Below are 25,870 nucleotides of genomic sequence, written 5' to 3' on the forward strand. Positions count from 1 at the left end.
TTCGTAGGACTGATTGTTTATTTTGTTTGCATATCAATTAGTATCACTCGTGGTAAGTAGCGATAGAGGATCGAAGAAACCTTCGATTAAGAGCCATTTTACGAGGAGTTTTGTTTCTGACAAGTCCTTAACTAACGAGTAATACACGAAAGCTGATACTGAATGATTGAAAAAAAAGCGAAAGAATTAAACTCTTTAACCCGGATCTTATGATTAATCGCAACTCAAAGTTATCACCCACGGTAAACAAGGGAAGGACAACATCGCAAAAAATTTTTCATTTAATGGTTTTCTCACTGATTGAAGTGGGTTTCAGTAGTTTAATATATCTTAATTTTGACGAATTATTATTAACACTGTTTTTGCAATCGGTTGATTTCCCTTTTCGTTTGATGGTCTCGTTTACATCTGGCATAACTTAAGCTGTAGAACTTTCATGCTCAGCTGGACGCAGTTTAAAATAGAGTGAATCGGAGCAGCAAATCGCATGAAAAGGTTTTACGCAAGAAGTAATCACGCATGAAGTGCAACATAGTGTTATTTATAACCATGCCGACAGGAAACGCAGTCATCCAACACGGTACGAGATGATGGTTTATGTTTATTTTGTACCTATCTTCCATGTCATCTTGCCCCTTATTTTTGCCAATCACAACACGTTTAGCATATAACATTTTTTGCCTGAAGGTTAACCTAATTGCATTCTTGGGCTTTCTGCAAATGACTAACTGAACTTGAAGAGGAAAACGACAGAAACCTTCCTCCGAACTCCTGCTCCAAGAATGATGATCATAATTCGTCAAGGTCTTAAAAGGATATCTCGATGCTTATTGGGAATCGTGAAGCTGTGGCTCTCGTTCTTCTTGTGGTTATATCAGTTCATCATAATGTGGAATAACCAGGATGAGCGTAACGCTGTTGAACATAATTATTTTGAAGGTGAGACCAGCTTCGTTTCGATACGTGACAAAATCGTTTTGATCTAAGTTGAATTTCAGTAATATTTCTTATCATTTTGTTGAGTTTCACGTTGCCAACGACATATCGTCATTTTTTCTACCTTCCAATCTTTGCACGCAAATAATTGTAAAGTTAACTTTTCCTGCATCTTTCCTAACTTTCTAATACGGAGAGCTAATTACCAGCTACAGTCGTTTAATCATATATATATATATATATATATATATATATATATATATGTTGTTGATTTTTTTACATCTCTTTCATTAAACTTTTATATCAGTTGTTAAGTAATATTTGCTCTTTTTCCTTTATCTTGTTAGTCAAACCCCCCATTCCTTGCTCAGAAGATGCAGCAGATGACGGTCTTGTTTAGGGAAAGAAGATGTAAACTCTGAAGTGGACCAACCAAGAATTCTAAAGTCTTAATTCGTGGAAATCATAGCTGCAAACATTCCATATAATAGATAAATTTCCTGACATCACCAACATTTTACAAGTGCGGATGGTTTGTTGCGAAAAATTTTGGCCGAAGCGGAAAAATCTTCAGACGCACCGCCCACAAAATTTTTCTTGGATTATAACCTGGACAAAACCGAATAATTAAACGTAACCGTGCTAGACTGTTGTCGTGTGGGTTTCGACAAGTGTGTAATTGAACTAAAATCAATATACTAAAGGCCCCCTTAGGGCTTTTCCGCATTAGGGGAAAAAACTAGAACTGTCCGAACAAAAGGGACACACTGACAAATTTTTGTTTCGTCTGTTGCATTAGCATTAAAAATTTCTAACCTACCAAGAGTCGTCAACGCCTGAGGTATTCATAAGACCAGCCAGTATACTTTGCCAAAGGATTCCACCTCTAATTTCCGGGGTTTACCCTAAGTCGTTTTAAAATTTTGGAATCCCCGCGTTTTGTTGCCAAAGGCAATTTTTGCCTTTCTAGTAAACTGATTCAGTTCAATTATACGCCCAACAAATGATTGACAAGTTATCACGGTTTTGTTTATTAAGTCGATACTCGGGTTAGATTTTGTAGAGTTAGATTTTGACATCCGCTTCAGCCAACGTTTGTCAAGATGCGGCAAACCATACGCACTTGTAAACTGATTATAGTGCTGTTTACATCATGCATTAAAATAGTTCTTGTTTAAAACTGTGTTAGCCACGAGCATTTCGTAATTTCTAATAAATCATCAAAACGCATTTGTACTTATTGATGCATTCAATAAGAGTCGACTCTTCGACAGACAACGTGGTTTGCTGAAAACTCTTCAATTTTTGATAGATATAAATTTAAAATCCAAGCCATTTATTTCGGGTTGACACGTCACAGATTTGCCTCAGAGTTTTGTTTGCTTCACGCTCAGCCAGTTAAGAGTTTAGATGGAGAGTCACCAGCATCGTTTTTGTTTCATTATCTTTCTTGGGTGGTAAAAAGTCAAACACCTTTTCGACAAGCTGAACCCATGGGGGGAGAACCCCCTTAGAGTCGTAAGAACTCTACCTATTTTGCCGTGCGAGAATCGACTTGAAAAATATTTATTAGTTTTACTCTGTGAGCAAGTTCCCGTAGAAAACAAGAACTATTTATAATACCGCTCTTTAAGTTGTAAGAGGAAATAAATTGTATGGTGTCAGTATAAAATTTTCCAGTTATTGCTTTCACGTCAAGGCCCAGTTGTTGTGAAACAGGTTTATAGACTATTATGATAATAATAATTGTTTACATTTCTATATTCTAAAGCGCTTTACAAAAAATTCTATACAAATATTAAAACGATTAACGATAAAATATAAAAAATATTAAGAATATATAACATGTTAAAACTATTAAAAATGTTAAAACAAATTATAAGCCAGCTTGAACAGATGTGTCTTAAGCTTGGACTTGAAAATGGCTATACTCTGACTGTTTCGAATTTCAAGCGGCAGTTTATTCCACAGAAGTGGAATAAAGGTGCGATCACCAAAGGTCTTAGAATTAGTTCTTGGGATCTAAGAAGGCCCTGATCACAGGAACGTAGGTGATGACCAGATATGGAGTGTGGCTGCACAAGGCCCAGTTGTTGAGAAAAACAGGTTTATAGACTGTATTATGATAATAATAATTGTTTACATTTCTATATTCTAAAGCGCTTTACAAAAAATTCTATACAAATATTAAAACGATTAACGATTGTGGGCCTTGATTGTTAAGAGATTTATAAACTAAGAGTAACAACTTAAAATGAACGCGATAAGTCACAGGAAGCCAGTGAAGATGAGGTAAGGCGGACGAAATGTGATCAAACTTTGGAATCCTAAGGATAAATCGAGCAGCGGCGTTAAGCACCTCATGAAGACGATCTGTCGGGTACTTAGGACACCAAAGAGAAGAGAGTTACAGTAATCCAAATGTGAAGTCACAAATGCGTGAACAAGAGTCTTCGTGAACTCAGGACTAAGGAATTTCCTAATTTGGCGAATTTTATACAAGCCATGAAAAGCCTTGCTGCAGATCTTACCAATGTGAATGGATATACACATATTGGATTCAAACCAGGAACCCAAGTTTCGAACACTGTCGAGAGGCTGGGATAGGCTGTAGAATCACCGACGGTGAGTCAATCAATTGCGTTCTACAGACACCCAGCTAAACCAGAATCAGCGCGAAAGAGATGCATAATCACGGTTATGAATACGCACGTGAAAAAATGAATAGATATCGGTAATTGTAAAAACTATTCTTTAGTTTGGAAAGCGCTCTGAAACTAAAAAGATTATCAAAGGGTATTTTTTTATTATTTTTTTTCTAGGAAAGTCGCGCACAAGATAAGTGCAAGGGTCTAGTCATGCGCCAGTAGGTGAAAGGCGTGTGATTCGAACTTCGCACCCGATCACCTTTTAGTTCGCTTCCCTTAAAAAAGAAAGAAGAAAAAGAAGAAAAAAAACAGACCAATAATGTCTGTTTTGAATGTTTTTTTTTCGTCCGGAAAAATAGGGAGCTGGGTAACGTTGCTTATGTTTCTGTAGTAAATTAATCTCGTGTTGATATTAAAATTGAGGTTGCAATTGTGTTCATTAAAACCCGTGATCCGGTTTGTTGTATGAAGCGAATAGGGGTACTGCTACTCCCACTGATTAGGAACGTTCATCTCAGGTTTCTCTACTCACTCGCATAGCTGTAGGAGCTTTTTTTCGGTTTAACTCAGATCATGTAAGCCTAGAAGAGAATAGAATAGAAGTGGTCGCTCGCCAAAGACACGTGTGGAGAGGCACTTTCGAGAGTAACGTTCCTTGCCCAAGAACTAAACAAAACGAGCTGCTTCTCCACCCATTATGCCTCTGCGTCTCTCACGTCTCTTGACAAAGAGGCACTGAGTGCGTAAAGAGGCACTGAGTGCGCAAAGAGGCACTGAGTGCGTAAAGAGGCACTGAGTGCGCAAAGAGGCACTGAGTGCGTAAAGAGGCACTGAGTGCGCAAAGAGGCACTGAGTGCGTAAAGAGGCACTGAGTGCGCAAAGAGGCACTGAGTGCGTAAAGAGGCACTGAGTGCGCAAAGAGGCACTGAGTGCGTAAAGAGGCACTGAGTGCGCAAAGAGGCACTGAGTGCGCAAAGAGGCACTGAGTGCGCAAAGAATAGAGGAAATACACCCACGACCGTCGAGCTTAGCGTTCGTCTCCAGTCTCTCAAAGTCTTCATGAAACGCCTAGGAACGGGGCTGATGTTTGAACGTTACTATGGAAATAGCAGGTTGGGTTGAGAACGTACAACAACTCAAAAAACAACAGCTTCAATTCTAGATTTATTGCCTTGTGATATTCCACGGTGCTTTACATGTGATCATTTGTAAAGTTGCTTTTTTTTCTTGGCGATTTCGTTTTCTGTTTTAAAACTTTTTTCAAATTTTGGTTTGAGCGGAAATTTCATTTCACTACATCATGGCCTAAAACGAATTAACTTAATTACAAATCTAAAGCGTGTTTTATCCTACCTATTACTCCTCTATGACTACAAATTATGGAAAAGCAATTTAAAAAAACGGAACTTTTTACATCATTTCTACACTTATTTTCTTACATTAGATTCAAGAATTTGGCACTGACCTGTTCAAGTAACTTTTGTAGGTGAAGGATAGAGGCTGGTTTACACTTGTAGCACAAACATTATCACTGCAATTGGAATCTTAAGCGAGTTCGTCGTTGCTACATAACTGAACGTGAACAACAAGCAAGTTAGGGCCCAAGTCTCCCTTCCATGCTAGTTCGCGCATTTTTCCTAATATTAAGTTTGGTGACGAATGAGTTGATTGATTTAGCCTCTTCGATCGCGGGATTTAGCTTACAATGAAGCTGCAAATCGTTAGCCGCGATAGGAACGTTTCAACGTTACTTCCGACTAAGATTGCCATTACGAAAATGGTGTAAACTAGCCTTAACTTCCTCCCTGAGTCCTGAAATTATTCCCTCAAATACAAGTTGTCAAAAACAGTTTTAAATTAACCCTTTTTTTCCTTCCAGTGCGACCGAATTCTATTTTCCTAGGACTTACACACTTCAATGCGACTTAAAACACTAAGGAGGAGTAAGAAAATTGATCAAGAAAGTTGTGAAAGATTGTGAAAAGTACAGTGTAGGCTTCAAATATTAAACCGTCCGAAATATCAAACTACGTTCAATGGCGGTATACCGTAAAATCTCGGTTATAGGCCCGAGCCGTATGCAACCTCTAAAAGAGCTTAAAGAGGGCTAGTACATAATGGAGGTGGGGGAGTGGGAAGGGGGGAGGAGAGGGGGGAGGGGAGGGTGGAGAGAAGTTACATCCGGTCAAGCTTACATAAGGTGATAACGAAATTTATTTAATTTCTCTGTGTAAGAAAAAAGATACAACAAATAGCAATAATAAAACAAAATTGGGGTTCATCCATCGACACCTGCATGTTCTTTGCTTTCCATTGAAGAATCTCATCCTAAGCTTGTTCAGACTACACGGCAATTGCGATTTTATGAAAGGAAGAGAGCTAAGGAACAGATGGGGATTATGAGCGGGGAGGGGTAGGGAGAACCTTGTTAGGTATAACAGGTGGAGATGAAAAGTGGGGGGAGGGGTGAGGGAAGGGGTAACCAGATCACAAGTTCCGTTTAGAAATCGTCGAGACTTTAATTAGGGAGCGGGTTATAACCGAGATTTTTCTGTATTAAATATTTAATCTTCGAGGAATCACTCTCCTTTCTGTAAAGATCGATGCAGTTAGATTCCTCGTGAAGAAATTTAGACAGAGAGAACGTCTCGCGTAAGTTTGCGTTGGAATAATTTTCAGCAAAATAAATAAAAATATGTACAAGAGAGGAACATCGAGTTAAAAAGAACGGAGGTATTAAAATGGGTCTCTGGTTGCGTTCGCTCTTGAAAGAGATTTCTGTCTCGAACAACACGCAGCTAGAATCGAACGTTGGCTCCAACAACACAGCGGTCAAACGTTGGGCATGCGCGTGGGGATCGATTCTGGCGGGCCGCGCGCAAATTTCCCGCGCAAAATTTCAAAGGGAAACGTAAGGCAAAACCGCTGTCCCTTGGAAGAGACGAAAAGAATCGAAAAGTTACTAGAAATCTGTAACAGGAAACAAAGGTAGGGGAAAAAAAACCGAGAGACATTTAGTGCACAAAGCGTACTCAAATACGGGTAACCTCCTGATTCACCATTCTATTTTGAGCTTCTCAAAAAAAGTCATACTCGTTTAAAACAACATGACTTTCTGACTTGTGTGATTGTTTGCAATGTGGGAGACAACTTCGCCACCAACTCATTACAGCATTCACACATGCGCAGACGTTTGACCGCTATGTTGGCTCCAACGAGCATCGACCGTTTGATGACGTATAGAGAAAGATTCCTCGCAACGGAAACAAACAGAAGGAAATTAATTCTGTTTCAATTTAAAAAGTTGTCGGTCGTTTGGCCGGTCATTTTAGTTTTCGGTCTGCTTCCATTCTTTTTTCATCGCTTATCCAAGTTATTGTTCAGTTAAATTTTTCATCTCTCCATCAATCAAAATATGTTTTTCTCCGCCAAGAACTTCCTCTACCAAAACGGAACATTCAGAGTTTAATAAAACCCTCTATTTTCATATAAAAATTAATAAAAATTGTAACTAGTTGGATAAAACCTTCCTTTGATTGCGTGAAGTGTGAAGTCGTAACTACGTAGGTTTCTGAGGTAACCAGCCCCGATGATTCCTTGCAAGTACCAGACTCCGCGCGAATACAAGACGTACTGAGTACTAAAATAGCATACTCTGCCGTCTTCTACCAGGGCCTAGTGAAGAAAGAATGCAAAAAATTGGTACCATGGTGCGTGACCTTATTGCACACATTCACTCATTTAGTACTGTTCATTACACTTTGCGGGTCTGTAAATAGAACTCAAGTGCGTGACCATTCAGATGAAAGCTGCTGTTTCGTGCATTCACGTTGCACAGGTCATTATGCTGTACAACAAGGTTTTTCCTCTTAAATCTACGGATGCAATGTGACTTGAGTGAAATGAAGTCCCTAAGATAAAGAAGTACTTTCGCCTAGCATAATGGATGTCACATCCAAATATTTTTTATATTCTTAGAAAGTCAACATCAGCTTGTCGTTCAAGTTCCATAACCAATATTCAACCAATCCAAAACGTTTTATGTTCTCAAATTTACCAAAGAATTTGAAATGTTAGAGAACGATCAAAAGAGGAGGAAAAAAAAGTGATATTTTATTCGCAGACCAACTTAAACTTGTGTACAAGTGACAACGTTATGCTTGCGATGAATCTATCAACTGCACTAAACATTTACATGTGAGTAACACTGATATCACAAAAAGTTTCCGCATCTTTCATCACGAAAGACTTCAAGACGAGATGAATAAGCACATCTATCTTAAGATTTCATTCTCCCTGACTTCTCTCAACGATGTCAAATTCTCTGACTTTTCCCAGACCTTGAAAAAAATCTATAATCCCTTGACTTTTCTCTGACTTGTAGCAACCACAAGTACTGTTTATTACCCCCAAAAAAGTTGTTTTAACTTCTTAGACTTCGGACAAAACCCTAGTGTGTAACCATTCATATTAAAGCTCCTAAGCAGTATATCAATGTGATAAAGTTTATCGCACTGTATACAGTTTTAAACCTTTACACTCAAACATCAACATGTAAGTTCTCCATACTGTTCTCACTACATTTCCTTTAACACTTTCAAGGAGAATTTATCAAACAATCGAAAGCTTCTTGAGTTTGTGATAATTTTTTTTTATTCTCAGACCTCAATGTTTGATTCAGGGGTTGAAACTATGGGGGGGAAATTTGATGCTGATCACTCTCAGGGGATTCCAGGGCTAAGACACTTACAGGTGGGCTGCCCTGACGACTTTCACTTGGCACCTTATACCTTCTCATTTCCGACTCGTGTACAACCCACATCCAAGTTGCCGGCTAAAGAAGGAAATTACTACTTACCAATACCCGTTCTTCCCACAGGTCTGTAGCCCGGGTCCTTAGCCAACCTAATATCATCCATACCAAAAATTGTTTCCTCTGAAAACAATAATAAAAAATAGTGGATCGTTAGCCTCAGTTTAAAAGAAAAACAAGCGAGAGAAGATGGTTTTCCTCACTGACTTCTTCGTTGAAAGTGCGCTCTGATTGGCTGCTCAAGGTCCGAATATTCACCATTAGTCACCTCCAAGCAGCTCGCGCGGGATTTGTGCCCGAAAATACTGGTTTCAAGCACGCGCAGCATAACAGGAGCGCGCGTTTCTAGTGGCGCGCGCGAACGACGAAAAGCTCTCCTAGCGTGTTTTATCTCGCGCGTGCCCGTAAAAATGTGTCTATTTGTAATCCAGCGCATTTTAAGAAAGCTCTCTTAAATTAACCAAATACACAAACGTGTTTTAAGGAAGCTCTTTTAAATACACAACGACTTACCATTTTTTAACTCTTGAATTTTTTTGCCCAAAGAAAAGAAATAATCGTGTCTCATTGCATCCCAAGCTGATATTCTGTCCTTCACAACAAACTAAAACGAAAAGAAAAAAACCAATTTAAAATGAAAACCTGCAAATTACAAGTCCAACCATTTCCACGGATTAATACAACTTTTGTAACCATTTAACTCTCAGAAGTGATTAACAGGTAACTTCTCCCTTTAATCACTATTAAGCTATCCATAAAACGGCTAATGAATACTCAAACTTATCGAGTAGAAGTTGTTACCTTGATCTGACACCAAATTCTTATAACTAATTAACAAGGAAATTTGTAGCAGCAAGAGGGGAGAATTAACAATCAGATCTTATGAGTAAAAGGGTAATTTCTCCTATCAGTATCGATAGAATATCATAAGGAATGAAAAGAGGAGACAGTCGGAAGAGTTAATACAAAGATCTTGTGGCTGAAACGGTCCAAAATGGTAAGAACATCTCTCTTACCTCGACAAATCTTTCAAGTAAGTCGAGCCCTGAATTATCAAGTCTGTAAATAAATTAAAAATACACCATTTCCCTCTTTTTCCATCGCTCGAGGCAAAAAAATCGGCACAAAAAAGTAATTAATCTATGCATGTACTCTGGAAGTGAAGCGCACAATAAAGTATCACTCCCAGAATTCCGCGCGAAGTGCGCACATCAGGTTTCTTTTCTGATTTCCACTGATTTCTCATTACTAAGTTCCCTTAGGAACAACCACACGAGCGGATAAGTCGCGATGTTTGAAAACCGCATAACTTTTTTGATAAAACTCAGAACATAATGGTACATCGGCAGGAAACTCGTACTCAAACAAGGTTTGTGGAAGTTTTCCTTTTACAGATTGACATGAACGTATCGATGTTTTATTTTTTGTGCATATTTGGCGTGACAGCCGTTTTTCCTTATGTTTTCCTTGAAATTTTGCGCGGGAAATTAGCGCGCGGCTGACAGAAAAATGAACCTTTCTTGCCCACGCTTTGTGTTTGACTGATGTGTTTCTATGACACCAGAAGTCTGAGCAAGCGCAGACTCTAGAAGTTAACACTTTTAACAATATAGTAACAATAGTACAAGTAAAAAAAAAAAAAATCGTAGTAAATAGCGAATGTGGCCTCAATTGTACCTTGGAGAGTGATTGATAAGATGTTCCCTTGGGTAAAATGGGAATCGTCCTGGAAAACAGAATGAAAAATAAAAAAGTTGAGAAAATACAATCAGCTAGAGCAAATATTGTGCAACCAAATCCGAAGAAATCACGACGGCCAATCAGAGCAAAGAAAAGTGACACAAAGATCCTATCACAACTAAAAAAAATAAGGAAACGATCTGAAGCGCGGAAAAACGCGGGTGACAAAGTAGCTATTGTTTCTAGTTTTGCATTTGATGGGCTGAAAATTTTGCGTGAGTCTTCTAGACCAATCACAAAGCAAAGAAAACTGCCCAAAGCGTGTAAAAAGAGAAAGAGGCGGGTTTTTCTCGCCAATCAGGAAGCGCAATGTGCAGTTTAGGATATCTTTTGACTCTTTAAAATTGAAAATTGGTTCACGCACACACACGGAGCCCTTGATATAAAATTAAACATTTTAAACTTTTAATTTAGCTACCTGACAGAAAAATTTCGTTAGTTGTAATTCCAGGCCACGTTTCCTCCGTTGGGGTTCCCAGCGTCTAAAAAATAAACTTCACGTTAACTAAACTACAAAATCATTTCAGGGCTTAATGTCTGCCGTTTCAAAAAAGAACTGGGCTTGCCTTACATACACATTTTACTGAGTACTCTTTGCAGTTAGCAGTCTGTGGGAAAGTGTTGCATTTCTCAGAGTAAAGGGAATGCAGTTGATAAACTGCTTAAAAAAATGGACTATGCTTAAATGCTTCAGATTCCAGCCCTATCCAAAGTTACCGTTCTGTGCTCTTATGCACGGCACAGAGCGTATGACCTTTGAATCGTGCGTTTGACGACAAACATGATTTACAAAGTTACTCTCACCTTGAAAATTAAATGAAGCTGATCCTCCACGGTAGATCCGGGGAAAAAAGGCCTTCCCGTCGCCATCTCAAAAAATATACACCCCACACCCCTGAAAAGAAGAAAAAAAGCAATTTTCAATTGAGTGTCGATAATAATCCGGGATTGTTTTGGTTCTGGTTAACTTTGCTTTCCGATTGGTCTAGAAAACTCGCGCCATCTTCTCAGCCAATCAGATACAAAACTAAAAATAAACGCGGCATGGTCAATCGCGTTTTCCCGCGCTTCAAGCAGTTGGCTTGTTTTAACTTTGAGTTCTCATTGGCTAATGATGATGTAAACCTTTCTTTATCACTGGAATTACTTTGATTTTGGTTTTTTCGACGTTGAATTGAAACTGTTTGAACACAATCGCGTCCACGTCTTTTTTTCGAACTACAACAGCTTACGATACACCTTGAATTTTGAGATTTCAATGATAGTTCTATGCTCCTTTATAGAAAATTACGCTTCACTGTTTCAATCTCCTTATTTAAAATCCGTTTTAATGTAATCAAAAGAGTTCTTTGAACAGAGTCTACCGCGGTTTTGTTATAACTTGTTTTGTCATTTCAGTTGTTTCTTCCCAAGCAAATTATTACACTGAAGGATTGAGAGTGACGGGCTTGAAAATACTAAAAAAAAAGCCTCATACCACATGTCGATTTGTGTTGAGTATTCCGTTGACCCCAAAAGAACATCTGGCGGTCTATACCTGAAAAAAAAACCCATCCAATTTCCTTAATTCAAAGAATGTTACGCGACGGAGCCGCAAAGCATAAAGGGCCGGTTAACTACACGAGGTCTAACCCAAACCGTGGTTTGACGCAAGCAGTGGGCCTCAGGTATTCTTTATAAGAGGGTTGATTTAACGAAATAAATGTTATTATTTCCACCGTTAGCTTTTGGCCCTCTTAACACTGTTCTTTATATCAAATGTTCAGATACAAGGTTCGGCTAACTTGAGGACTGTTTACGACGGAGTTTTGTTGAACAATGGCTAAACTTTATTTTAATAATCGGTTCAAAGCCTGCAAACCAGGCTTGAACAAGTTTTGATAACATAAAGCGACTGGGATTCTTGTTACTCCTCTTTGATTAGCCCTGCGTGTCTTACAGTGTGCCTTTATTTTGCTTCATGACTTACCACAACGTTACGACTTCATTGGAGTATGTTTTAGTAGGTACTGACTTCGCTCTTGCGAGGCCTGAGTACGAGAAAGCAAACATTGATTACCTAAAGAAACTTCCTGCGTAAGAAAATTAGGCAAAAGAATATGTAAACTTACAGACGCACAAACCTATGAGTGTCAACTGTAGAAATACAAATGGATACGAATAGATACAAATAAAGCACGGAATGGTAAAATTTTCAACGCATCTTGGCTGACTCTTTAGTAACTTGTCCTACGCAACAACCGACATCTTCAAGTTCTCGTGCGTAAAGCACATGAATGTATTTCGTGAGACCTCCTGACTTTTGATCGTTTCTGAGGATGACTAAGAATCAACTGGATACGAAATGACTGGTAACTGTCTTCACACTCCTAGAGTACTCCGCTTGCGATAAATTTAAACACTGATATACATACAGCCTGTGTGTTTGATTGTCACACTCACCAAAGTCTGCGAGTTTTAGTTCTCCTTTATCGTTTATGAGAAGATTTTGGGGTTTAAGATCTCTGAAATCGGAAAAATTAATATTTAACCTTATCATTTGACGATACAGCTTTCACAACGTCTCTGAGGAGTATATCCGTAGGCTACGATTATCTTAAAACAGACCGCGGAAACTTGACCTGCGCAGTTTTCCTGTAGCAACTTTTTAACAAGATCACTGATTTTGTAAGAACATGGACGACAAGTAAGTCGCTATTCACACATGAATGTTTTTCAGTTTCTTTTTCACTTAAACCTTGAACCCAGTGGAGTGACTGGCATCCAACTTCTCCCTACAAAATCACCCCTGGATCACACATTACGGTCGCAAGAATAAAGGAAATGATCACCTACTAAAGAAGCTACCGATTGTGGAAAAAATTCTCTTCTTCAGTACCATAAGAAATATATGACGAACAGAATGGAGAATATGCATACTGATGTTGGGGTTTAAAGTGTTAAGTGTGAGAAGACCATTGAAAAATTTCTGGAAGTTGAGGAAACCGCAGAAGTTGTTCGCTCTTCATGCTCTTTTACCTGTGGAGAACTTTTCTGCTATGACAGTAATGAAGTCCTCTTAGTAACTGATACAGGAATATCTGAAAGTTAAAAAAAGTAAGTTTACTGAAACCATCCTACCACTCAGAGGAGGAGAAGAGGGAGATAAATAAAAGTTATCGAGGAAATTCAAAAATTGGTAGAGCGGGCTGAAACTTTCGCCATTCACTGTAAAGCGTGAGAGATACGACAAAACTGTTTACGTGCAGCAAACTTTGCAGACGTCAGAAAAAAAACTAATTAACCCTTTCCACTTACTCTGACGTTGTTCATACTCATTATTCCTCCACAATCATCCATGTATTGCTTCAGATCTTTTTCCTAATTGAACAACAAAACAGCAATTCCCATTAGGAAATAGAACCACTCAATAGAACACAATGGAGTATTTGTAGGTTCCAGGCGTTACGTTAATAAAACGAGGAGCGAGCAGTGAAAAAAGTAGGGAGGTCTGGGTCGGGTTGCCTAATAAACGCGCGTAGAGGAGAGCGAAAAAAGTTATGCTGTTTTGCAGGCTGAAGAAAGTATGGTACCACTTACCAGATATTCAAAAACTAGCGTCAGCGACTTCGGAGTGTGTACAATATCATGAAGAGTGACAATATTTGCATGTTTTAAATCTTTCAAGAGCGACACTAAACAGAAAAAAGTTAGTATAGTTAGTCATCATTGGGACGGATAGCTACAGAGTTTCTAAAAAAGCAAATTCCTATTTTCTGCATAGAGTTGAAAGTTACTGAATTATTACTATTGTTTATAAAATAATTCAAATAGTACGCGCGCTCTGATTGGCCATAAAACCATTTTACATGAGCGTATGTAAACACGGTTTTCGTTCCTCTTTCATTAGTTATTTTATAAAAGAAATGTAAAAAGGTTTCCGTGTTTACATAGCCTGATGTAAACACGCGGGAGGTTGGGAGAACATTCGATAAGCTGGAAACCACTCCGCTTCGCGTCGAGGTTTCCCACGCTTATCTCGTGTTCTCCCAACCTCCCGCGTGTTTACATCAGGCTATGTAAACACGGAAACCATTTTACATTTCTTCAGTGAATACCGTAGCTTGATAAGTTCCAACGTTAAAGGGTGGTTCCGTAATATGGCGAAACACGGAAACCATTTTACATTTCTTCAATGAATACCGTAGCTTGATAAGTTCCAACGTTAAAGGGTGGTTCCGTAGTATGGCAAAATTGCGTAATTGCGGAGTAATAAAATAGATCAACTGTTAAATCTCTAAAGTGATTAGCATCTTATTTCTCCCTACATTACGACACCTAAATCATACACGGTCACGAGAATACAGAAAAAGGTCACCAACTTAAAGAGTCTCTTGATTGACTAACAAATCCTTCTTAGTGCCATAGGAAACGTCTAGAGAATTGAATGGAGAATGTGTATACTGATACCAGATTGGAAAAGGTAAAAACAAACCTCACGTACCTTCTCTGATAGCTGTACATGGAGCACCTTCCTCGTGTTCTAATCTGATTTCTTTCAACGCAACTAGGTTATCTGTAAGTCTAAGGAAAGCATTTAAAAAAAATGGTCGTTTGCTTAAAAACTCTTCTTCTCTTAATAATGCAAACATTTGGACCACGAGCTCTCTCTTTCGGCAAATCAGGCTTTCGTCGCGCAAATTAAAAAAAAAAACAACCAAAAAAAACAAAACAGCGAAATAAAAATTTATGGTAACGCGCCGCGCAGAGCTCTGAGATTAAGAGAGCTTCGCGTGGCGTGCTAATATCGAGGTTTTCTATCGCATAATTTTTTTAACTCGCGCGACAGACTTCACAGAAAATGATAGAGTATTCTCGGTTAGCCTCCGTGCAGCCGCACGCCTACCCCTCCCCAAGGTGAAACGGAGGCGAGGAAACAGGGGTAAGGAAACGCCGTTTCACCTTGGCGGGGGGAGGGTACGGCTACAAGTAGGCTAATTCTTAGTCTACCAAGCGAGTAATTCATGTGCTAGATGTAAAATTTTAACATTTCTTAATCTTATTACACATTCGCCAACCCACTTTTTCTCAAGTAGCTGCGGAAACTTACTTGCTTTTCCCCTTGAAAACTGTCGCATATGTACCCTGACAACCGAAAAAAATTCCAAAAAGTTCAAACGTTCATTTATATGTGTACATTCACAGGCAGACATATGATAGAGACGTGTGAACTGTCCTATTACACTGTCCAATTACAAGCATGACGCGTACACTGTCCTATTAGTGCTCAAATCGGGCTGGTGATAACTAATCATTTCAGCTGTAATTTTATATTTAAAATTTTTTTGTGTGTGTGTAATTTTTATAACATTTTATATTCGTGTGTACAGAGATTATAAATTATGTATTTAAATTTCTTTTTTTTTTTCCTTTTAATACCAGATTTTTTTATTGTAATTGTAGATTTAATGTACGTTAGTGTTTTGAACAAGCACTTGTGCTCTTAGACGATAACGCGGTTAAATAAATTATTGATTGATTGACTGACGTTCGAGAATTTTGTTATAGTTTTGACTAAGAAGAAAAACAAACCTCGCCCAATTTGTCCAACTTGACATAAGTTTCCATTTTTCCGTAACCAAGTTCAGACTAGGGGAAAAAATTAAGTTTTTTAGTGACGCAAAAAAAGTAACACTGTAAGAATGTTGATGAAAATTAATGCCTAACGTCAACCAACCCTTTCATTCATAAACTTACCAGGGACATCCTCCTGCTCCTTCGACTAAGATGCTGTTCACTGCCAAAGGGAGGACTCTTGTGTGAGCCAAACTCTGTTGAGCTCCTTGTACGATGGGCTGGGCTTTTCCTCATTGAAATATCATTCAATGACGACCCATAATGAAGAACAGGTAAGGAGAGTCGTTTGCTGGAACCACCAGGTGCTGAAACAGTCTAAAATGAAGGAAAGTTAATTCCTTTTTTACACAATTACAATAAGCTTTAATTTAGTTAAGCTCTGGATTTTGAAACTTTGATTAACTCTTTCACTCCCGAGATCTCATTTGTAATTCTCCTTAATGCCCTTACCGTCTGCCATACAATTCTTGTAATATAAGTTTGGAGAATTTGGTATTGGATCAACTAATGATCCCCAAATTGATATTTTTCTTTGTTCTTGTCACTTGTTTGCTTGATAATAATTCTTGTCTCGTCACTCATGACAGTTTACGGGTACATCTACATACTGATTGCAATAACTTATTACCTACGAAGAACTTCATCCAAAAGCCAAATACTGACACTTTTCACGTTATGCATCATATGCTGTGATTTCCCCACCCACCCCCCCCCCCCCAAAATTGAATAAATCAGCTGCTTTGCTCAAGCTTATTGTAGGTGGGCACTTGAGGTACCTACTGGGCTACCACTGTGCCCCCCCCCCATGGCTGGGTAATTCTTACAGTCCAGCCTTGTGCCACCCCTAAATAATAATTAACCACACTGATGATGATAATAATAATAATAATAATAATAATAATAATAATGATAATAATAATTATAATAATAATAATAATAATAATAATAATAGTATCAATAATAAAACACTTAAAGACTGCTGAAAAGCAATAGCTACAGAAATGTTTCATAACTAAAATAACCAGGCACAAATCTGTGGAAATGTTCAATTTCCTGCTGAATGAAGAGCATGGTATGCCTATAATGGTAAACATTATGTAACTGTTACTTAACCAAATTCAAATACCTTAAAATTTACATTCAGTTGCAGACTGTTTCAGCAACTGATAAATTATTTCAATACTACAACCATACTGCATAATTTCAATAATAATGCTGAATTAACCAGACTATTATAAAAACACTGCAATTTGGATTACTTCTGTTACATAACTTCTCAAAATTTCTTGCATGATTGAATGCTAAAGAATCTGATTGAAATTGTAATTGCTATCAAACTTAATCTACAGTAAGCAACATGCAATTTATATTCAGTTGAAAACTGCAGCAGTAACCAATAAATTATTTCATATCCAACCACAAACTGTTTTTTTCTAAACATCAATGCTGTTGTAACCAGTCAAATACGCACTTAACACTGCAAATATGATTGCTATTGTCATTTCAGTTGACAACACTTTCCCAACCATTTAACACTAAAGAATCTGATTCATGAAATTCAAGAAACTTATAACTATTAGCGAAAATGGATACATGTATTGTAATTGTCTATAAAATTATTCCAAAGACCATCATGCATTTGCAAGGTAACAAGAATACTGTAGTAATGTCCAATAAGACATCAAATTAGAAATAAAAAATTAATTTTGAAACTTTTTACTCAGATTAGAAAACATGTGTTTCTTACAAACCTTACCTCAAACCTTGCTTATTTCCACATGCATGCTTACAACACTAATATTAAAATTCACACTTTTTTCCTTTATGTCATGACTATTTTATCATCACTGAATCAATTAAACCACCTGCAAACTTTAAACCACCTGTTTCTCACCTGTAGGAGGCGTGTAACATTTTGAAAGCATTACAATTCATTACAGTGTGTAATTTGTATAAAAGAGCAATAACCCTTTACACCCTAACATCAAAATGCATATTCTCCATACTGTTCTCTATACATTTCCAAAGAGGCTGACAAGGAGAATTTGTTTAACAATCAAGAGCTGCTTTAGTTTGTGATCATCTGCTACATTCTCATGACTTTCATGTTTGTTTCATGGGTGATATTGTAAAGAGAAATGAGATGCCTTGCTGTCTGCCATACAATTCTTGTACTGTTAGTTTAGAGAATTTGGTATTGGATCAACTAGCGATTCTCTTAATTGATATTTTTCTTTATTTTCATCACTTCTCTGCTTGATATTAAATTGATAATGTAAGGAGAAATTCTCTCTTTGTCACTCATGGGAGTTACCCAGAGTTAAGTCACCAATCTGGCACCCTTTGTATTTGGAAGAAGTGCAGAAAACTGTAACAATTTTTTTTACTCTTTGTCAATGGTCTAAAATACAGTGAAAGGGGTATTTTTAAAAAAATTTACCAATTGTTCACAAAATGTAATTTTCACTTTTTCATCCCTTTTTAAAAATTTTAGTACTTTTTCGTAACCTTCTTGTAACTTGACTGCCACATGGTAAATTTGAAAAAGAAAACTAAACAAACTCAGCTTAGAGCACAGATAATCTTGGTAAAGCTACAAAGAGATGCCCACATGGCAGATGTAAAGTTTGAGCCCTGTAAACCATTAACATATTTAAGATTAAGACAAAACATCAATAAGGCAGACATTTGTCCCCTGTTTTTTTGGTCAGCTGTTTCAAGCAAAATTTGAAGAATTTTAATCACTATTTTTCCTACAGCATTACTAGTGAGAAATAAGTATCTAGGCCTAAATTCAGGTTTTCAAAGCCATTGTCCAAAAATGAACTTATCTATGACACCACTGTGCAAGATTGAAATTGTGAATTCCTGAATTAGATAGTCAACTGAAATGTTCTGCAGTACCAAGGCAAATAATAACAAGAATTCTTAATCAAAGTGCAACAATAATGGTTAAGATTCTGTCTTTGTTTCATTTTAAATTCTGTACTGATTTTTTCTTCAACTAGGAAAAAAATCTGAAAAACTCACCTTGAAACTGCTGAAGTAAAATATGCTCATTGTATAATTTGCTGCTTTTTAATTATGCCTTATTTATGCTTGTTGAGTGATTAGGGAAAAAATGATCAAGTTTTCTAAATTTGCTTGTACCATCAGCCACAGTAAGCATCAGCAAATTACCATGCGAACTTGCTAAATTTGACAGTGCTGCTTTGCTATATTTCAATACTACAATGCACATAAACTGCACTATTTTAGCCACTTTTGGTAGACAGTCAAGAAGTCAGGTGAAAAGCACATGATAAGGTCATCTTCAGAGAGGAAGTTAAGGAAGTTCTAAAAAAACCTTATTAGTAGATGTACAATTCACACTGGTTTTTTCAGTGATGCTTCAGAATTCTTTCTTTTGACCATTTTTAAAAAAAGGATTTTGCCAATCCACAGGCAGACCACACTACGTGTTTGTGGTTAATTATCTGTTGAAATGAGATGAACAAACTCTACAAGCTGGGTTATAAAAAAGCTTTCAAAATTGCATATCTAAATTACATCTTGGTCTGAATGTCTCAAAAAAAAGTTAAATGAAATGTTAATCGATGCATTTGTGGTAGTGTGGTAGTTTTCCCCTTCAAAAGTAATTTCATAAAAAATGCTTCAAAGGGCCCATGAAGGCTTTGTTCATAACCCTCATGAACTGATTTTGTTTGTCTCATGTCAACAATGATTAACCACCAACACATAGTGTGGTCTGCATGTGACCAATCATACCATTCTGCCAAGTAGTCCGAAATGTAAAAAAACTGTCAGTTTCTCACCCATCTCTTACTAACGAATCAAATGATTTAGAGGATTCAAAACAATAAATAAATAAAGATGCGTACTGATTTTGAGCGCGGTTTCCTCATGGGTACCTGGAGGAATTCATCGGCCGCCTCAAATCCTCTTCCACCTTCTATGTCATCTTTTAATGGTCCATTGTGGTGATCAAATCCTAGTAACACATGAAATTGAACATATAGGTATTAATATTTAATAAATTAAGAAAGATGTTTTTTCATCTTGTCATGAGCGTGGAACAAAGAAAAAATTCTGAGTCCCCATGAGGAATCAAACCTCAGACCTTCGGATTTGCACTTTGATGCTCTACCACTGAGCCACCGAGACTCCATGGTGAGCAAGGTCTATTACAAAGTTCATACGACATGCGTCCTGCATACTGCTAGGATCAGCAATGTCAATAGTGTAATTTTTTGGATAGAAATAGTAGTAGTCATTTTTAAACATTGTATATAAACATTGAAAAACTGAAGCACAAGCAACTTCTATAAATAAATTATGATCTTAACTCTTCTAAATCCCCCCTTTTAGATCTCATCACTAATTCTCCAAGATTCCTTGTGACTGTGGGCGTGTACAGCAATAGAATGCAGCAGGCATAAAAATAGGTTAAAAACATTTGTAACACTTGACGGCACCTCATATGCCAATTTTTGTTCTAACCACATTTTGACATCATCTGTAATCTGTTACTAAACAGTTGCATGGCAACAAGGAATCTTTTTGATAGCAGTAATATCATGATCTCTTCTGGAAGTGACTTCCATGTGAGACAGATTCTAACACCTCATTTTCATTGAATTCAAAATGTTAAAAACCCCATGCCCCTATTGGGCAGTTTATAGCACTACAGGATCCAATAACTGTCTTGGAAAATCAAAGAGCAATTTATAAGCTTCATACATTCAGTTCCCTTTTTTATGCATTAGCCCTAGTGACTGAATATTTTGTATGCTGTGCGTGGAAAAGAAGCCCTTAAGGTGTAACCCAGACACTAGAGCCTGCTCACATGCTAAACAGACAGCAGTCAGAGGTCTTACAGGTGGTAGATGACAGATGGTTATTGTCCTTTATAGAAAAACCCTGAGGAACTCTCTGGTTAATCGCAGGGAGATTCACAACACGATTTTCATTGATTTATCACCCAACTTCCTAGATGGCATGTCACAGAAAAGTACCAAAATAAGTACACTTGATAAAACTAAAAAAATCCTTCTGGGGCTTAGAGAATATTGTCAAATAATCCCCTCAACTCTGACACTATGATTATCACAAGATATTTCCTTTCCATATGATAAATAATCCTTCAAAAAAATTGAGAGGTATCAATAAAAATACCTAAAAACAAAACAAAACAAAAACTAAAATATAGTTTCTCAGAGGAAGTTAAGCATTTTATCTGCATAAACAGTACCTCCTGGCAAAAAAAAAATGAGTGCTGTAGCCCTATTTATAAAACAAAAAATGAAAAACAGTGTGGTCCTTTTCAGGCGGTAACAGGTAAAATTCACTGCTTGTAGTACATGTACCTATTATTACTGCCAAAAATCCCTTGGTATTCTTGAAAATTCAACAGATAAAAGGATTGCTTGGTGATTTGAAATTTTTTTCTACCTTTCATTCTTAAAATAAGAGACAGCGCTGAGGAAAAACATTTAGACATTAACCTTTATTTCCTTATATTTGCATATCTCTGAGCACTTAATCAACATGGTAAATGTGGTCTACGAAATAACATCCTGCTGTATACCTTGCTTGTATGTAACTATACCTAATGAACTCCAAATTTATTTCTGAACATATTTTTTTTATAGCATATTCTTTTATACTGTACTCTGCTATCCTGTGTGACTTTCCAAGGAGTAGCAAGAGTCATCACTATACTTTTCACTTTCATCAATGAAATCATGTTTTGATAAAAATCTACATATAATTGAATCTAAGCTATGTTGTGAGGTGCACATATGCATCTAAATATAATCGCTTCCTATTTTTTAGCAGGCTGGCATGTACAATACATTGTATTAAACTATATCAAAATTAAAAGATCCATTTTGCAAATAATTTGTCCTTTAGCTAACAAAATGACCAAATAAATTGAATTTGATCTATTGTACATGAATATCTTACTCCATTTGGTAGGAAAAATATAAATACAATTATCTCATTTTTAGTCAATTTAAATACAATATATGCAAAGTTATCGAGTGCACTTTACTTTGTGAGTGATTAAGTCAAATTAACTCAAAAAACAAACACTCAAATTTCAGAAAATTCAAGTACTTGAGAGCAAAATGAGCTACTTCAATGTCGATGATAATCATATCCTACAGAGCTTAGAGAAAATAAATACCCTCCACGTAAAAAAGAATATACTCATTGGAAAAAGGTATTATTCTTAACTCAAAAGGTATTATTCTTACCTTAACACTCAAGTGAATAATGATTATTATTTTATTCAATCTAAAAGAAAACTTAGGAGTTTCTCGAAAAAAAAAAATTTTTTTTTTTCATTTTTGATTGATGATGTGATTGAAGGAGTTTTGCATTTTCATGACGAAGTAATCATTCTGTTTCTTTATTTTGTTCAAACAGTCATTTCAACACAACACTGATCAAGAAAAACAAACTCAAATGTTTGAACTTCCTGGTCAAAACATTCCCCAAAAAGACTCAACAGAATCCCTAACAATCGGGGTTGCATTTAAGAAATTAGACACCCGCCTGAAATTTCAAGTGAAGTGGCTTAAAGATGGTGAATAATTGGAAGTTTGTAACCATAGCAGTGTCCATTGTGCCTCACTAAGCGATCACCAGACAAAAATCCAACTGGCAATTGCTTGGTGAATTTTGCCAGGACTAAGTGCTTAGTGATCACCCTGAACAATGTATACAAAAAAATAGAAATCACTCTGGATTGTGAACTCAGCACTCCCTCTCGAGGTAAATATTTTGAATCAAACACAACTAAGTAAGGCACTTTTTTCAAGTATAGCCCTTGTCAATATTTTTTCTTCAAAATACACAACTTAGCTTAATTGGGGGTGCACTCTTTGCGGTAACACCACAAATGAAACATACTGTAAAACAAACCTTTTTATGTAGTAAAAAGTAAATTGAAGTGTGTAACTTTATCTAACACAAGAAAAAATCTAATTGGCCAGAGAGAAACAAATTTAGTTATTATTTATCAGCAGTATTCAATGGTTCTGTGCAAAATAATATGACTTCAAAAAAAATTTGACCCAAAGAAAAAGACAGGGTTAGGAAGATTTAAAACTGCATTAGAAGATAAATATTTTTTGTAAGAAATACTTGAAAATAAACATTTCTTGGTATCTACTTGCTGTAATCTTCAAAATGTATAATTAATCAGAGGAAATGTTATACAACATGAAGTATATTTTCCAAGTTTCTTCTATAAAAATGCCCAAGAATATGCTATCTTATCTCAAAAAAATTGCTGCTAGAAAAACATCTGTACAAATAAACTATTCCTGAACCACAGACATAAATTATTTATTTCTAACCATCAAGTTAATCAAGAGACTTTTATGTAAAGGAGACGCAAAGCTGTTGAAAAAGCTTTTCGCATCGAGAATTCTCTCACAATGCTGTAGATTTAAATGTTTATCATATCTGAAAGGAAGTCATTGACATAGTGTAACGAAATTGACGTTAGCTTTAAGCAAATGCTTAATCTTCTTCAATCGAAACCGTGAGGCACATTTGACCAAGATCACATGGCAGCTACATTCTACAAATTCACAAAGCATGAAGAAAGTTCGCAATTAGAACACTCGTTTGACATGTAAATTTTGTCAAACACCTTTAACCTTTGTAAACACGAAAGAATCTGTCTTCTCGTAAAACTGACAAGACAGTCAGATTATTACTTTTACGGCTCACTAAAGGGTGATCAGTATCCGGCAAATATTGACAAAGTAATATGTTAATAACAGAAAAATGGGAAATTTCAGCCGGAGTATGTTCGTTTTCCGTGAGCGAATGTTCAGTACAACGAATGAGAAAAAATCTGAAGACACGAGATTCGCTTATGCATCATTCAAATGAGACTGGACATCATGTAAATATAACACGCCAAAAGGAAATAAAATCAGTGTTCTGTTTATTCAAGCGTTTATCCTGTAAACATAATGCAAACTCAATTCTTCTGCTTGTTAACAAAAACTACAGACACGACTTCGAGATCAAAGCTTTCGCGTTTGATAGACTTGATGCAAAATCATATACGAGGCCGCTAACTATAATGTTATTTACGCACTGGATCAATAATATACTTTAACTTAACATATTTAAAAGGGGAGGAAATATCTGGCTAAGTACTTGGATCTGTATTAATCGCGAGCTACCGTCAAACATGTTAGTAAAAACATCGAGACAACATCGGCTAAAATGTCATCCAATATTTTGCGGTGTGGAGTGGGCAAAATACCCATGGCCAATAAAATCGCAGGCTTAATGAGTAGAAGTGATCTGTTTGAACTACAAATATTATGTCCAAAGTTCTCTGAGCATCAATTTCGAAATAATTTAGGTACAGACGAAAGGTTAATATATCTACATGAAAGCTAAATGTAACCCACCATTGTCTTTGCCGTTCACATCAAATGACATTTGCTCCGCAAGTTCGGAAAGTGTATCATCTGTTCCCTTGCCTTTGAGTGAGAGAGCTCGTTTGATTCTCCTCATTTCCTGGGTAAAAATACTCAGCTTTACGCCATAGATTGACTTCAACTTCACATAACAACTTGAACCACGTCGTCAAAGTCTACAAATGAAGAAAAAATCACATTACTGCAAACTACACTTCACAATTGCTGCGTCTCGGAAATTCCAGTCCATCCGAGAATAAATAAGTTGAATTACGGTATTGTTAGATTCAAAAGATATTTTATACGCTCCTCTAGGCTTTCCAAATGTAGAGACGAATCGGTTAATTGCCGGGTATTAATTTAAAGGCACTATACGCGACGGCGTACAGTAATTCAACAAAACCTACAAAAATTTATTTTGTCATGTTATCCTTCTGATGTAAAAACCAACAAAGTAGATTGAACTGTCGATGTTTAATTGCTCCTTCCCGCACTTCTCTGGGTGTGTGCAAGTGTCATTTCCTGCTAACGGACAGTAGAAGGGAGCGATTAGCCAGGCAAAAATTTTTTTTTTGACACTACAGCGAGCGAAATTCTAGAAGCACCGCCCCGTACTATGCACAAATATAAAAATCCACGACCTGATTATAGTCATTATAGAAAGTGAAAGTGAAATAAAAAGATAAACTAATATTCCGTACCTTCCGATGATGGAGAAAGGAGCTCTTTTCTTTGTTTATAAGTCATGTTTGGGAAACGCTAGACAAGCCGCTTACCCCTGAAATCGCCATGTTGTATTACCCATAATACATTGTGAGCAGGGCGATTAACACCTTTCAGGCTAGCTGCCTTCAAAGCATTTTGATTGGACGTTACACTTTTCAAAGAAATTTGTGATCAATTATCAAGCCAATGTTGCCCGGTGAAAGGAAGTACCAGCAAATTTCACGTCCTACTCGGGATAACTCTTGATCTTAGTCCCTCAGCATGTGAAATATAAGCTAGATATACCCCACGGTTGACCTGCTTCAAAGAAAACATCTAAAAATGCGCCACCAAGGTTATAGCAAGTATGCTGTGTCAAAGGATATGTTTTTCACCCCCGGCGGCCCTTGAGTCGGAAAATAGTCTAATTAAGATTTCACCATCAAGTGATCCGCCACCAAATTATGGTTGAAAATTGCGTGTTCATTTTGGTTGACGAAATATTTAATTTAATGTAGGAAATTAAAAGTTATCTTCAATTAATTCCCAGTTCTCCTTCTACTTAAGAAGTTTGCCCGACATCCACCTAGATTTTCTCTAAACTCGCACACCCATCTCGGCTTAAACTATGTTCAGCAGGTCCTTCTTGAGTCCCGTTCAAATACATGATCAAGCAGAATTAGAGCTGTGGAAAAGTTAGAAAATGAGCCGGAAATTAAGATCTCAACAGATTAAGAGCAGTGGTTTCGAGTTGTTTCTAGATTCCCTCTCCCCACCCTCCTTCAAATACATCCGAGTGGCGCGTTTTCCACCGGACAACGCAAACGTCAAATCTCCCCAGATCATAGCATGTTTTGTTGTACAAAGATTTTAACCCGGTCAGGAACAAGGAGCTTAAGAAATCAAATAGGAAACCGTACAAAATATAAATGCCCAGTTAGAATCACACTCATAGACGT

The 25,870-nt window shown here is 37.0% G+C and overlaps 1 protein-coding gene across 3 annotated transcripts; it reads right to left on the reverse strand.

The window, feature by feature from the left end:
- Window positions 1-4,735: 4,735 nt before the first annotated feature.
- On the reverse strand, window positions 4,736-25,011 carry LOC131795274 (cyclin-dependent kinase 17-like). 3 transcript variants are annotated; one of them, XM_059112843.2, is made up of 20 exons: window positions 24,908-25,011; window positions 24,198-24,382; window positions 19,665-19,744; window positions 15,874-16,068; window positions 15,709-15,765; window positions 15,227-15,261; window positions 14,621-14,700; window positions 13,717-13,811; window positions 13,435-13,497; window positions 13,156-13,217; window positions 12,580-12,641; window positions 12,107-12,167; window positions 11,615-11,674; window positions 10,942-11,032; window positions 10,556-10,619; window positions 10,075-10,123; window positions 9,414-9,456; window positions 8,911-9,001; window positions 8,443-8,520; window positions 4,736-7,259 (listed from the first exon to the last, which is right to left on the reverse strand). In XM_059112843.2, exons 2-20 carry the CDS (start codon window positions 24,301-24,303, stop codon window positions 7,225-7,227), a joined length of 1,407 nt encoding a protein of 468 aa, XP_058968826.2. In that variant the 5' UTR covers window positions 24,304-24,382; window positions 24,908-25,011; the 3' UTR covers window positions 4,736-7,224. The 3 variants fall into 3 exon arrangements, with proteins under 3 accessions (XP_058968826.2, XP_058968825.2, XP_058968827.2); XM_059112842.2 differs by having other exon boundaries at window positions 19,635-19,744; XM_059112844.2 differs by lacking the exons at window positions 19,665-19,744; window positions 24,198-24,382; window positions 24,908-25,011 and adding an exon at window positions 18,784-19,192.
- Window positions 25,012-25,870: the final 859 nt, after the last annotated feature.

The sequence above is a fragment of the Pocillopora verrucosa genome, chromosome 11, assembly GCF_036669915.1.
Source record: "Pocillopora verrucosa isolate sample1 chromosome 11, ASM3666991v2, whole genome shotgun sequence".
NCBI lineage: Eukaryota > Metazoa > Cnidaria > Anthozoa > Scleractinia > Pocilloporidae > Pocillopora > Pocillopora verrucosa.